General features: G+C 36.1%; 1 protein-coding gene across 9 annotated transcripts in view; it reads left to right on the top strand.

The window, feature by feature from the left end:
• LOC309803826 (ankyrin repeat and KH domain-containing protein 1) overlaps positions 1-14,655 on the top strand; it is a 124,136-nt gene that overhangs the window by 63,022 nt on the left and 46,459 nt on the right. For all 9 annotated transcript variants that reach the window (XM_082620597.1, XM_082620596.1, XM_082620600.1 and 6 more), the window contains 4 exons: positions 7,451-7,538; positions 10,254-10,381; positions 10,590-10,733; positions 12,248-12,350. In XM_082620597.1, the coding sequence (XP_082476723.1) occupies positions 7,451-7,538; positions 10,254-10,381; positions 10,590-10,733; positions 12,248-12,350 (463 nt within the window). The remainder of the gene's footprint in view (positions 1-7,450; positions 7,539-10,253; positions 10,382-10,589; positions 10,734-12,247; positions 12,351-14,655) is intronic.

The following is a 14,655-nucleotide window of genomic DNA, read 5'->3' as shown; positions in this document are numbered from 1 at the left end:
GATCCCAGGAGATTCTCATAAGTCCTCTGTACTCCACACTTTGAGACATTGCTAGAGTCTGTAGATTATTCTGCATCATTGCTGAGTTCTGTTCTTTTCCAACCTTTGCTTTATTATCATTCTTCCTTCATCCAAACTGAGTAAGCTTGGTTTTTGTCTTTGTTACTTGTGGCTTTTAGAAACTGAGCTAAACACAAACCCTAAAACGGTGCCTCTTAATCTTTTTCCATCTCAGTTCTGCTGAGGGATATGAATCTGATCAGTAACAGATCACTAAGTTAATGATTAATATACAGTGGTGGGTTGGAAGAACATACCCCCTAGGGGAGAGTGTAAGAATCCTTTAGTACATATATAGTATAAAGCAGTCTCCCTCTCCTCTCCTCTGATTCTGGTCCTTCCCCCTAGACAGTGTCCTCCTTCAACTGCAAGAAACACCGGCTCTGTGATATAGTTACAATCTTCGATATATACCTTGGTTGCCCAGGACTGTGGTTTTAAAGGAAATCAACTTATTTTAAAGAAAAAAAGCCTTAATTTAAAATTAAATTTTGTTATCTAAAGCCAAATAGAAAAAAAATGCACCTTTTTTCTCATAATGCTTATTCATCGGAACCAGAACTTTGCAGTGCATTTTTTATGGACAAGATTTTAGCGGGCTTATGAGCTCTGATTATCCACTTATCAGTATATTTCAACTGTTGGTGATTAGTTTACCTTAATAAACTAAATAGGACCTCCCGCTTTTTAAATAACTTTTTATTAAGGAGTAGCATATATACATGTTTTAAAACTTTACTACTTAAAGCTGGAAAACTTTTATCAATTTTTTCTTGATCCTTAAAACTATCTATGCAATACACAAAACTCCTAATATACTTTTTTATTAAAAGGCCAAGTTCTTTCTTTCTAGGTTATTATATGTTGAATGAGTCCTATCTCAAAAGTTGTTTAAATATAAGTAACAAATGACTTCCAGTCAAGAAAGTAAAGTCTGTTAGTATATTTTGAAGCCTCTCTGCTCTCTATCATTCAAGTACATAGATCTAATAAATAAAATATGCGAGAAAACCAAACTAAACTAAAAATATATAGCTATACTCAGAAACAAGACCAACGAACTCTGTGGACTAGAAATGGACCCTGGATCCACAGCTGAAGCTGTAGGCCCAAGGAGAATTAAACCTAAAAAAAAATGGGTGCTAGGGGCTGGAATTTCATCATCTTTAAGGGAATAGGGACTGAATGCATCTCACATGGAACTGGCCAATAGGTACAGTCTTATTGCCCAGCCTATGAAGCAGCATGGAAAAAAAGCTCCAAGCAACTGCCCAGAGTCACAGTTAGAAATTAGCAAATTGTTCTTCATAGAGGGAAGATGCAAAGACAACATTGTAACTAAGAACTTGGAGGGCATCATTATTTGATTTAGTGAGAAGAACAGAATAACTTCATGGGATAAGAAGCTTAAGTTGCCAAGGAAAGAGCTACTTCTAAAATGGACCAGACTGAGGTAACTTTCAGACCATCTAATGAGAAGGGATAAATTTGTGGATGGAAATAAAAGAAAAAAAACAACTCCCATGCAAAATGAGCTTTATCAAATAAAAGAATTATAAAGCTCAGGAGCAAATCTACATGAAGAGAGATAGTCAAAATGCAAGCAAACAAAAAGCAGCAGCACAGGAGAATACAGGCCCAAGGAAATTGAAATAAAAGACTTGAATCAAAGATTTTAAGCATGCTTATTTTAAACTATGAACAATAGCCATAAAACAATGTGAGGCAATGAAACAAAAGCTGATGATTATGAATTAAGAACAGATAGATACGAAATAAAACATTTAAACTTTCAGGAGAAAAAATTGTGGAAATAAAAATAAATATATAGGATAAACAGTATATTGGACAGTTGAATAAAGAATTAATGAATCAAATGATAAAATAAATAATACAGCACAAAGGTAAAGAGATGGAAAATATGAAAGAGAAATTGAGAGGCCATATATATATTTGACCATATATATATATGAAGTTCCTGAAAGAGAGGCTAGAAATAGAAGGCAGAGGCAATGCTTGAAGAGATAATGATGGAGAATTTTCTAGAACTGAAGCCTGACATGAATCCTTGATTGAAAAAGAATTGCTAAGCAGAACAAATGAAACTGCAGAATTTTAAGGATAAAGAAAAACCTTAAAAGCTATTGGAGGAAAAATGAATTACTCTCAAAGGAACAACAATTAAATTTTTGATGGTAGATTCTCATCAACAAAAATAATCACAGAAAACAATGGAGAGTAATATCCTCAAAATACCAGAAGAGGGACTTCCCTGGTGGCACAGTGGTTAAGAATCCACCTGCCAACACAGGAGACACGGGTTTGAGCCCTGGTCTGGGAAGATCCGACATGCTGCGGAGCAACTAAGTCCATGTGCCACAACTACTGAGCCTGCGCTCTAGAGCCCGCGTGCCACAACTCCTGAAGACTGTTCACCTAGAGCCTGTGCTCTGCAATAAGAGAAGCCACCACAGTGAGAGAAGCCTGCACACCGTAACGCAGAGTAGCCACGCTCGCCGCAACTAGAGAAAAAGCCTGTACGCAGCAACGAAGACCCAGTGCAGCCCCCCCCAAACAAAACCAGAAGAAAATAACACAATATAGAATTCTATACTCAACTAACATTCCAAAGAAGGAAAAATAAGCATATTTTCAGATCTACAAAGAATAAAAGTTTACCACCTCAGACCCTTGCCAAAAGAACTACTAAAAGTTATGTACATCAATAAGGACAAAAAAGAGCTCTGGAGGAAGGCGTGGGATGCGGGAAGCTACGGTAAGCACAGAAATTGGTAAAATATATTATAAATACAAATTTGTGAGTATAAACCCTAAATTTTTATGCTTAAAACCAGAGTAGTACTAAAACTCTAGACAGCAATAGTATGAAATTCAGCAGGATATGTTAGAAAGTTCAAAAGCCATTCTAGAATCCTTGCGTTGTTCAGGAGTGAAGAATCAGGTACTGAATAACTTTAAAGATTCTTTTTTACAAAAATATATTACTAATCAGAACAAATATAAACCTATTGAACTTAATTATTAAAAGGGCACAGACTTGAATTAGATTCAAAATCAAAATCTAGCAAATTCTGTTTTCAGGAGAAAGATCTAAAGCAAAATGACAGGGAAAGGTTGACAAAGTAATGGAAAAAGTTATGTAAGGCAATATTAATATCAGGCAAAATGGAATTTTAAACCAAAATCATTTTTAGAGATAAATAAATGCTCCTCCAGCTAGTATAACAATCAGTTACTAATCAGTAACTAACATCTACCTTACCCTCCAATTAAAATAGAAAATTACAGAATTACAAGAAAATTAGTCAGCTCTACATTTGTAGTGATAGGATTTTTTCCCATACTTCTCTATGAAACTGATAGATCAAATACATAAATCGATTGTTAAGAATAGAAAAATCAAGTTTGCTCCTATAAATAGAGAGCTGTCATTTTGTTTCCAATAAATATGGAATATGTTATTTTCCAGTGCATTGAATATGTGTAAATCTGGTGCATGTTTTAGGCCACAAAAAAGTCTTTAAAACAAACTTCTTAATCATATGAACTACATTCTCTGATCTCTGTTTTTTTTAAATTACAAATTAACAATAAGACCTCATTTTAAAAATCCCATATAACTAGAAAATGAGGAAAAATACTTCTACATAATTCATGAGTTAAAAAGGCAATCCCAGTAAAAATTGCAAAATAGATGTTATCACCAAAACGACACATCAAAACTTGGGTGAGAGGATACAGCTAAAGTGGTCCTTAGAAGGAAAATTGTGTGTGTGTGTGTGTGTGTGTGTGTGTGTGTGTGTGTGTGTATGTATGTATGTATAATGAAAGTAAATGAAGCTAGTAGAAGAAGAACAGCACAAAGAAGGAAGGACATAAAGTTTTTAAAAAGTTAATAGAATAGTAAACAACAAAAAAGTAGAGTTAAAAAAAGAAAAAATAAGGAAAAACAGCAAAATAAAAGCTGATTTTTAAAAAATTCTGAAATAGATAAAATAAGCCCAGCTTTTTTCAAAAGGGCAAAGGTATATGATAGAAACTTAAAGGGAGTTATAACTATATGATATAGTAGAGAACTTTAAAATTTATAAGGCAATATGAACAATCAGTTTGAATACTTAGATGAAATGAATACTGATTTTTTTCTATAAATATAAATTATCAAAAATGATTCAAAGGGATTCCCTGGCGGTCCAGTGGTTAAGACTCTGTGCTTTCACTGCCGAGGGCTCGGGTTCAATCCCTGGTCGAGGAACTAAGATCCCACAAGCCTCGCTGCGTGACCCCCCATAAAAAAGATTCTAGAATCGTATACCTCAATAAAGCAATAACCATTTCACAAATTGAGTCAGTAGTTCAAAACCGTCCATCTAATGAAGGTAAGACGATCCCAGATGGATTTATAGGTGAGTTTTACCAAATGTTCAAGGAATAGATAATCCCTATATTATTCTAGCTGTTCTCCAAAAAGAAGAAAGAAAAAAGGTTAAATTGCACAATACCTAAGTTTGTAGCCTTGAAAAATAATTTTCTGTGTTTATGAAGGAAATAATCATAATTTGTATCCTAAAATTTTATTGATATTGAACAAATATTGGCTGAAATAATAAATCCAACATTCATAAGTAAGTAGCCAGTTGATCCTTGAACAGCGTGGGTGTTGGAACGCCCACCTGTGCAGTGGAAAATCTGCATATAACCACATCTACCCATGTTGTGCGGGGTTCTGCACCCCTGTGATCGTGTAGTGTAGAACTTAGGTATCAACATATAAATGGACCTACGCAGTTTAAACCCATGTTATTCAAGGGTCAACTGTATAGACAAATTTGATTCCTATCCTAAAAGGATTCAGTGGTCAGATATTTTGGGACAAATGGTATGTGTTGTAGGATATACATTATTAATTTTAGGACAAGAAATATCATACATTATAAAGTTGTAGTATTATCATATCAACTGTTTCCTCAAACATATTGTTCAGAACCAAAAGAATGAATGTATATTTATAGGGAGGAAAATAAAATAGGCAGCTTTTAACACCTTTTATTTCCAAAATTTTATTAGTATGTTGAATTTTGAAATTTTACTTGGAGTGAGCATCTTGGGATTATACCTTCTGATTTCTTGTTTTTAACAGCTATGGGAATATTTTAAATATACAGAACTAACAGTTACTTTAAAAGTTTATTCTAAACAGGGCTTTCAGAATCTTTTGTCTTTGCCACTACTAGTTGCATTGATGGGTGTCACTGCCAGGCTTAAGAGATAAGAAAGAAAAAAAACGGAAAAGTGACATTAGTATTGCCCACCCATGATCTAGTAATAATGTATTATCAAATGAAGGTAATGAATGTCTTACTCTAAGTTTAGCTACCATTCTTAAAATTAACTTCTCTTTCTCTTATTTACCTAGTAGAATATTTAAACTTCAAGCTTCATTTCTATGAAAGGGAAGATTTGAGAGGTCAGATGTGCTTAGGTTCCTTCTTGGTAAACAGTGTTCAAGTACTTCATTGTTTTAGACATTAGGTATATAATGATAAGCAAAAATGGACATGATTGCTTTTCTCATGAAGCTTATACTTGAATGGTGGACATGTTACCCAAGTAGTTACACAAACTAATATGTGATTGGAACTTATGAAAGAGCAGTTCGTAGAACTGTAAGTCAGTAGTAGGAATAGTGATCTAGTCAAGAAGGTTCAGGAAGGTCTTCCTTGAGGAAATAACACTTAACTTGAGACAGTCAAGGATGAAAAGGAGCTAACAAAGAAGTGTTACAGGGAAGAGAGAGCAGCTTAAGCAAAAAGGTCCTGAGACAGGAGGGGTAATAGCAGTTGCTAAAGGAGCAATTTCTTTCCAGTGTGTAGTTGATACAACAACTCCAGCATGTAGTGTGTTGACACAACTTTCTAGGTCTTTCTGAGTAAGCTCTTCATGATGTGTATACCATTTTGTTTGAAGTAAATTGCCAGAATATTAGATTTACCTACATTTGAATATAAGTTCAAAATTCATTCTAAAGCCAAATTTTGTTGGCATTATCTATAGTTATTCATCCTGCATACCTTAGAGTTAATAAAGATTGTTGTCTAATCAATATGCATAACAAAAATCAAAACATAAACTAGGAGGTTGAGAATTCTACACTATCAAGATAAAAGAAAGAAACTTCTTTTAGAGTGGAATCCCTGTCACTGCAGTCCAGTTTAAAGTTTCCGTTGGGTTGACAATCTATTCTTATTGTTAGTTTGCCAAAGTTGTAGTGAGATATAGTTATGTAAGAAGAAATCACCGTTCTTTATCAAGTTTTTCTTAGTCACAAAAGAGGACCAGAACAACAGAAATTAATGTTTGCATACATGGTGAAAGAGGGGATAGTTGAGAGAACTTTTTGTAAAAGCTATGTGTCAGCTACATTTTAATACTTAGATGAATGTAGTAAGAGTTCACAGTACTCCCAACAGGCAGTACTACTTACCATACAAGCAAGCTTTTTTTAGTGGCATTTGATATTAGGATGCTTGAGAAGCTGTTTTCTCATTCATTCCTCTTGTGGACAAACTTGCTAGGAAGAATAACAATCTTCCTACTATTGTAAGACTGCTTCTTTTGCCTTTGACTATTCAAGCATTTAATTTCTACTCTAAAAAATAATCAGCTGGGCTTCCCTGGTGGCGCAGTGGTTGAGAGTCCGCCTACTGATGCAGGGGACACGGGTTTGTGCCCCGGTGCGGGAAGATCCCACATGCCGCAGAGCAGCTAGGCCTGTGAGCCATGGCCACTGAGCCTGCGCGTCCGGAGCCTGTGCTCCACGACGGGAGAGGCCACAACAGTGAGAGGCCCGCGTACCGCCAAAAAAAAAAAATAATAATAATCAGCTCATTTGTATGTTTTTCTTTTTCCTTTTCCCTTTACTCCTGAAATACCATCGTGTTTTTCTTCAGAGATTGGTTTCTCTCCTTTGATAGATCTCTTATTGGCTTCTGATGATGAGATCCTCAAAATCACCTCACAAAATTATGAACTTTTTCATAGTTCAGATGAATAGTTAGGGAAATATCTTTTTAACCTTAGTATTAGAAAAATGCAGTTACTTCTCTTTGGGGATCAAACTAAACATTAAGTCTTATCCTTAATGTTTATTGTTTGGTATGTTAAACTGAACGTGCTCTTATAGAAAGTTACACCATCTAATGTGGACTGAAATTAATCCTGTATTTTGGAGGAATTGAGGTAGGTAACATAAGTGACTGCATTGAGTAAGTATTAAATCTTCATTATTTCTTATGTCATTGATATTAAGTGTTAAAAATAGATGGTTAATGAATTGGCACTGATGGATTATTTTATGTTTCTTTACTAGGAACATGAATCTGAAGGTGGAAGAACACCTTTGATGAAAGCTGCGAGAGCTGGCCACTTGTGCACCGTGCAGTTTCTTATTAGCAAAGGTAAAGAAAGTACAAGTGTGCATTTCCAAGAAGGTACAACTTCTGAAAAAAGTTCCTAAACTGTTGCAATTTCTGTTAAAGCTACTTTAGTGTAAGTATTATATTCCAGTCTTTTGTTGCTGTATTTTATTAGGAAGCAGAGTTCATAAGGTACTTTGCTGGGATCTTTATTAGGTTTTTTTTTTTTTTTGGCTGCGTCGAGTCCTTTTTTTTTTTTGGCTGCGTTGGATCTTAGTTGCGGCACATGGGATCTTTGTTGAGGCATGCGGGATCTTTCGTTGCCGCGTGTGGGGTTTTTTTTTTCTCTCTGTAGTTGTGGCACGCAGGCTCCAGGGCACGTGGGTTCTGTAGTTTGCGGTGCGCGGGCTCTAGTTGAGGCTCGTGAGCTCAGTAGTTGTGGCGCAGGGGCCTAGTTGCCCCACGGCGGGGGGATCCCAACTCCCTGACCAGGGATCGAACCTGCGTCCCCTGCATTGGAAGGCGGGTTCTTAACCACTGGACCACCAGGGAAGTTCTGTTTATTAGTTTTGAGTTTGAAGTTTTCATCAACAAAGAGTATATGGTTACTCCCCAAAGTTGGAAAAGTCAAAGGTAAAATGTCCAGCTATATTTAGTAGATACAGTATCGTTCAGCACTTAAGGCAGTTCTGCTGGAAATGCGGAAGGGTGGAGGAGAGAAAGTCTGCTACTGTTGTTTATGGTACAGTTAAATCAACCAAGTACACAAGGGTGTTATTTATTATTTTTATATTCCTCTAGAGATTCTATTATTAGAATATATTTAGGCAAAGAAGTTCAAATGATGGATAAGAGGTAGTTCAAGACTCTTTACTGTAGAAAAGTGAAATGCTGCTGAACTCAGTTTATGTTGAACCATATAAAATTGTCATTGTATATGTCAAAGATGGTAATATCCGCAATTTCTTTTGGTTCAGCTTAACTCTGTGTAGTGTTCGAGGTACTCTGGCATCTGATAAAAAATCTTAGGTTAGAATGTTAAACTGTAAGGAAGGTCCACTCAAGTGTTGTCATGTTATTCAAATAAACATTTTATATCTATTGTATATTCCAATAGAATTCTGACATTTTGTACCATTAAGGATGCAGTGTAAGATTTTATCATTTTAAATATACTTGCTTTCTTCTTTAATTGGATAAAACTAGGCCTATTTTCTTCACATCACATTTTGCTACCAAGTAAGGCATATCTTACATAATGTTATAACTTAGTCTGTAAAAGCTATTTACTTCAACCATGCAGAAGTAATAAACAGATGGATAACCTTTAGAGTTCTCTCATGCTCCTTTCCTAAAGAAGTTACCTAATCATACCAGCAACTACCCTGCTAAGCATATAATCAGGCTTTTCAAGAATAAGAACACATTGATTATAGCCTTTCTAGGCTGTAGTAAGTGCTAAACAATCCCAACTAAATTTATTATTAACAACTTTAAAAATAATCTTATGTTGCTAATGTAAGGATGTTTATTGGTGTGCCTCGCCTTTCCCAGAGGTACTTTAATACAAGTTAGGATTAGGTTCAGCTGGGTATTTTTGAAAATTAAATAAATAGTAGTTTCCCCTAGGTTTATTTTTCCCTTCATAAAATAAGTTGAATTAAGGAAGAAGGAAGAATGAACGTTGCTATAGTCCTTTTTTTTTTTTTTTTTTTTGGTTGCACTGCGTCTTAGTTGCGGCAGGCGGGCTCCTTAGTTGCAGCTCACCAGCTCCTTAGTTGTGGCATGCGAACTCTTAGTTGCATCGTGTATGTGGGATCTAGTTCCCTGACCAGGAGTCAAACCCAGGCCCCCTGCATTGGGAGCATGGAGTCTTATCCACTGCACCACCAGGGAAGTCCCCATTGCTATAGTCTTAACTATCTAGTTGAGTCCTTTTGGGATTGTAAAAGGTAGTTGAACTAAAAATGAGAGGTCTTTTTTTCCGTGAATCAAAATTAATTTACCAAAAAAAGAGGCTAAGAAAAGATTTTGCATTTAGACTTCTTTTAGGTCATATTGTACAAAGCTATTGAACAACTTACTAAATCGCCTTTCTGATAACGTATTTGGATAAACTTTTGTCTTCTCTTCATATCCAGGTCTCTCTGACCTTTAAAATATACAATATGAAGCATTATATTTCTCGTAAATATTGTTTAAAAAAATCTGTTTTCTGTACTTTGAGACCTGGCTATACTGCCACATTTTAGAAATAGATCAAAAATGTCTTTGAAGAGTTACATACAATGGTATTATTTGGTGCTCACATTAACCTGTATATATTTATTAATCTAGATTTTTCATTTTAGAAGTGATATTGAATGAACGAACTACAACTATGCACACCAATGTGGATGAATCTCAAAAATATTATATTGAGCGAAAGAAGCCAGGCACAAAAGAGTACACTGTATGATTTCATTCATATAAAGTTCAAAAACTAAAACCAGTTTGGAAGTCAGGATAGTAGTTACCATTGGAGGGCGGGGTAGTGACTGAAAGGGTGCACAAAGTGGGGCTTCTCGTATGTGGATAATGTTCTGTTTCTTGATCTGGGTGCTGGTCACACAAGAGTGTTCACTTTGTGAAAAATTTTCAAACTATACACTTAGGATTTGTGTACTTTTTTGTATCTATGTTGTACTTCAAAAAAGTTTTTAAAGGCATATTGTCTGAACTGGCTTTGCTAAGATTGCTGTTTATTTTTCTTTGAAGGTGCCAATGTGAATAGGGCTACAGCCAATAATGATCATACAGTAGTGTCGTTGGCATGTGCAGGAGGTCACCTGGCAGTTGTGGAGCTACTCTTGGCTCATGGGGCTGACCCTACTCATCGTCTCAAGGTATTCTACTTCAAAATAAGTAAATAATATATACATCATTATTAAAATATATTTCAAATATTTTAGTGCTTAATATTTATTATTAATATTCAGTACTGTTTAAATGAGTTTTGATTTTATATGAGCTGCTAAGAAACTAAATGTGTTTAGTAATCATATTATAAAAAGAAATTAATAAATAATTAATTATGGTGTCAATTTTTCTCAGGATGGCTCAACAATGCTCATTGAAGCTGCAAAAGGTGGCCATACTAATGTTGTTTCTTATCTATTGGATTATCCAAACAATGTTCTGTCAGTTCCTACCACAGATGTGTCTCAGCTTACCCCACCTTGTCAAGATCAATCTCAGGTAATGTAAAACAGAGCTTATTTGTAATTATAAATATTCTTCAAATTGGGAGTTTTTGTTTAAAATTAGCCTTTAGTAAAATGGGCTTATTTCTCTCTCTCTCTCTCTTTTTTTTTTATAAATTTATGTATTTATTTACGGCCGCATTGGGTCTCTGTTGCTGCACCCGGGCTTTCTCTAGTTGCTGCGAGTGGGGGCTACTCTTCGTTGCGCTGTGCGGGCTTCTCATTGCAGTGGCTTCTCTCGTTGCGGAGCACAGGCTCTAGGCGCGCAGGCTTCAGTAGTTGTGGCTCGCGGGCTATAGAGCACAGGCTCAATAGCTGTGGCGCACGGGCTTAGTTACTCTGTGGCATGTGGGATCTTCCCAGATCAGTGCTCGAACCTGTGTCCCCCGCGTTGGCAGGCGGATTTTTAACTACTGTGCCACCAGGGAAGTCCAGCTTATTTCTCTTTTAAATTTGAATAAACCTGGTCCTAAATTCTTTAAGATTTTCTTCAAAAGTACATGGAAATTTTTTTCATTGTCTTATTTACTGAAAATAGTGTTTAAAAAGAAACACTTAGGGCTTCCCTGGTGGCACAGTGATTGAGTCTGCCAGCTGATGCAGGGGACACGGGTTCATAACCCAGTCCGGGAAGATCCCACATGCCGCGGAGTGGCTGGGCCCGTGAGCCATGGCCGCTGAGCCTGCGCATCTGGAGCCTGTGCTCCGCAACGGGAGAGGCCCAACAGTGAGAAGCCCGCGTACCGCAAAAAAAAAAGAAACACTTAATACCAAATATAAATATAAGTATTCCAAGTTGTCCTTTTATTACAACTAGGTCTTTAAGGTTGTTTGTTTTTTTATGAATACATTAAGCAGAATCTTGAACCAAGAGAATGATTTTCCCTTAATACCTCCCAAGACAATATTAATTATCCTAGAGATAGTTACTTTTGTCATCCAGGAAGGTGTGGGTAAACCAGGATATATGCACCAAAAATTCATTAAAGTAATTTTTAAACACACCTAAAAATACGGAGAGAGTGTAGAGAGTATACTAAGTATACAAAGTTCAGTGAAATCTGAAATTGTTTTCTACAAAGTTATCCTGAGAACTATTTTTTTCTTTTGACCCATATAGGATTTGAACAAGGGTAAATTGGCCAGTTGAATATGTGACTTGTACTCCTAGCTATAACTGAAACCAGCAAGGATTTATCCGTAACAAGAGAGTGATATTAATTCCATTTAGCTTATCATTGACTGTTTGCAGAATGCCTGAATTTGCCCAATCAGTATTCTCAGAAATTACTGCTTGGTGAATAATGCTGCTGCTGCTGCTTCTCCTTTTCTTCTCCTTCTCCTCCCCCTCCTTCCCCTCCTTCTTCTTCTTTGTTTTTCTTTTAAAGAAACAAAAAAAGTTAATTTGGTGGTATACGAAGAAAATCTAAAACAGGATCTCTGTTTCATTTATGGACCTTTATTTTATTCTTTGGTCTGAGATTCTTTTTTTCTGAGTTGACTTTTTAGGTTCCACGTGTACCAATGCATACACTCGCCATGGTTGTACCTCCACAGGAACCTGACAGAACTTTACAGGAGAACTCTCCTGCTGTTTTAGGAGTACAAAAAGGTTAGTTCTTGAATTATTTTCCTTAAAATGGGTATTTTATCACCTAAAGTATGAATTCATAAAGGTACTTTAATGGTACACAGTTACTGTGTATCCAGAATTGAGGTAGGTAATTCTGACAAATGCTAATCATCTTACATACCATTTAAAATAGAAAAGACACAACTACTAGGAAAAATGATTTCTTAAAATGCTAACATACTTCTAGGTGTAGTTTTCATCTGGCACAGGCAAAAATACTTAAGCATATACCAAGTTCTTCATTATATTAAATAAAGTAGCAAATTATATTAAAGTAGCAAAAATTTATCAGGCATTCATTTTTCATTTCACAATTCTTTAGCTAAACAGTAATATGAGGGATGAAAATATGTTTGCTCTCAAGTCTTAGTAGCATTGATTCAGTTTGGTGAGTGAGAAGTTTAAGAATTATATTTAGTTTCTTTTATGTAATGCTGAATATATGGCTTAACATCTGTCAATATGTGAACACGGACAAATAACTATTAAAAAGTATATGAATAATATCCAAGTGAATATCAAGGTGTATACATTATTTAAAGGACTCAAGTTTATGAGCTCTGTTATTTTTCTGCTGTATTTTCATTTGTAGATATAAAGTACGTTCACTTGGTAATAATGTATGGTTGTCCTACCTGAGTTCTCTGACATAAAGAAAATAGGTAATATGTAAAGTATTAAAAACTATTATATGTAAAACAGATGTATAAGCGTATTTCATTCATTATATGATAAGTTCTAGATTTTTGAAATCACAGTGAAGTGTATAAGTATGTATTTGTATCTTTTTTTTTTTTTTTTTTTTTGCGGTATGCGGGCCTCTCACTGTTGTGGCCTCTCCCGTTGCGGAGCACAGGCTCCCGATGCGCAGGCCCAGCGGCCATGGCTCACGGGCCCAGCCGCTCCGCGGCATATGGGATCCTCCCAGACCGGGGCACGAACCCGTATCCCCTGCATCGGCAGGCGGACTCTCAACCACTGCGCCACCAGGGAGGCCCCTGTATTTGTATCTTTAACACAGCTTTAAGTGAAGTTGGTAAGGAGTGACTATACAGCAGCAAACAGAAGCTTCTTTCAAATTAATGTCAATTTTAGTAATTTAGAGTATTGTGGGCCTTCACCAAGGATTACTTCATTTCTGAACTATTAATTTCAGAGATAAAATACCTGTAGTCTCTCTGACTTAAGCTAATTCTAGCAGTTTTCCATTGGACACCTAGCTATTCAAACTTCAGAAAATGAAGACTGCTATTTTTAGTCTTAAGAAATAAAAAACAAATTAAGCATGTACTTGTTAAGGAATCTGAGTATCCTAACTGGCTAACAGCCTTTAGTAAAATATTTAAACCTAAATGCCTCTGTTTTTGTTGCTCTTTGTTTGGCTATATCCTATAGAGGACTGTAGTAACTTTGGCTAGGGAAATTCAGTACTAAATAAGAAATCATTTAAAAAATATTTATTAACACAGAGCCACAAAATAACCAAGAAATAAGCTAGGAAGGACACAGAGTATGTACAGGAAGGAAGTAAAACATTTTAAATTTAGATTTAATATGTAAGTCAACTGAAACATTTGGGTAGTGACTTTTTAAGTTGATACTCAAGTGAGTAATCATATTTTTGCTTACTTGAAATACCTTCTTATACTGAGTAGCTACTTATTTTCTTCACTTTGATGTTTTTTGTTTTTTTATAAATTTATTTATTTATTTTTGGCTGCGTTGGGTCTTTGTTGCTGCGTGCAGGCTTTCTCTAGTTGCAGCGAGCGGGGGCCACTCCTTGCTGTGGCGCGCAAGCCTCTCATTGTGGCAGCTTCTCCCATTGCAGAGCACGGGCTCTAGGCCCATGGGCTTCAGTAGTTGTGGCATGCAGCCTCAGTAGTTGTGGCTCGCGGGCTCCAGAGCACAGGCTCAGTAGTTGTGGTGCACGGGCCCAGTTGCTCTGCAGCATGTGGGATCCTCCTGGACCAGGGCTTGAACCTGTGTCTCCTGCACTGGCAGATGGACTCCTAACCACTACAGCACCAGGCAAATCCCTGATGTTTTATTACTTACTGAATAGTGTCAAAATGAACTAACCTTTTAAGGAATCTTTCATTTTACTAAATTATTAGGGAAGGAAAAAATTAACACTTGTATCTAGACACTTGGCACTTGCTGTTGCCAGATGCCAAGTGGTGTTGCCAACCCAACATTTATTTATGTGGGAGCAAGCTGTGATAATGCATTGTGTTAAGATTTCATGTTAGTATTGATATAAATCGTGTGCATAATAGAATCTTAT

Source organism: Mesoplodon mirus, assembly GCF_964341445.2.
Source record: "Mesoplodon mirus genome assembly, chromosome: 5".
Lineage (NCBI taxonomy): Eukaryota > Metazoa > Chordata > Mammalia > Artiodactyla > Ziphiidae > Mesoplodon > Mesoplodon mirus.
The sequence above is the reverse complement of the archived record's forward strand: the minus strand, read 5'-3'. Positions and strand labels throughout refer to the sequence as shown.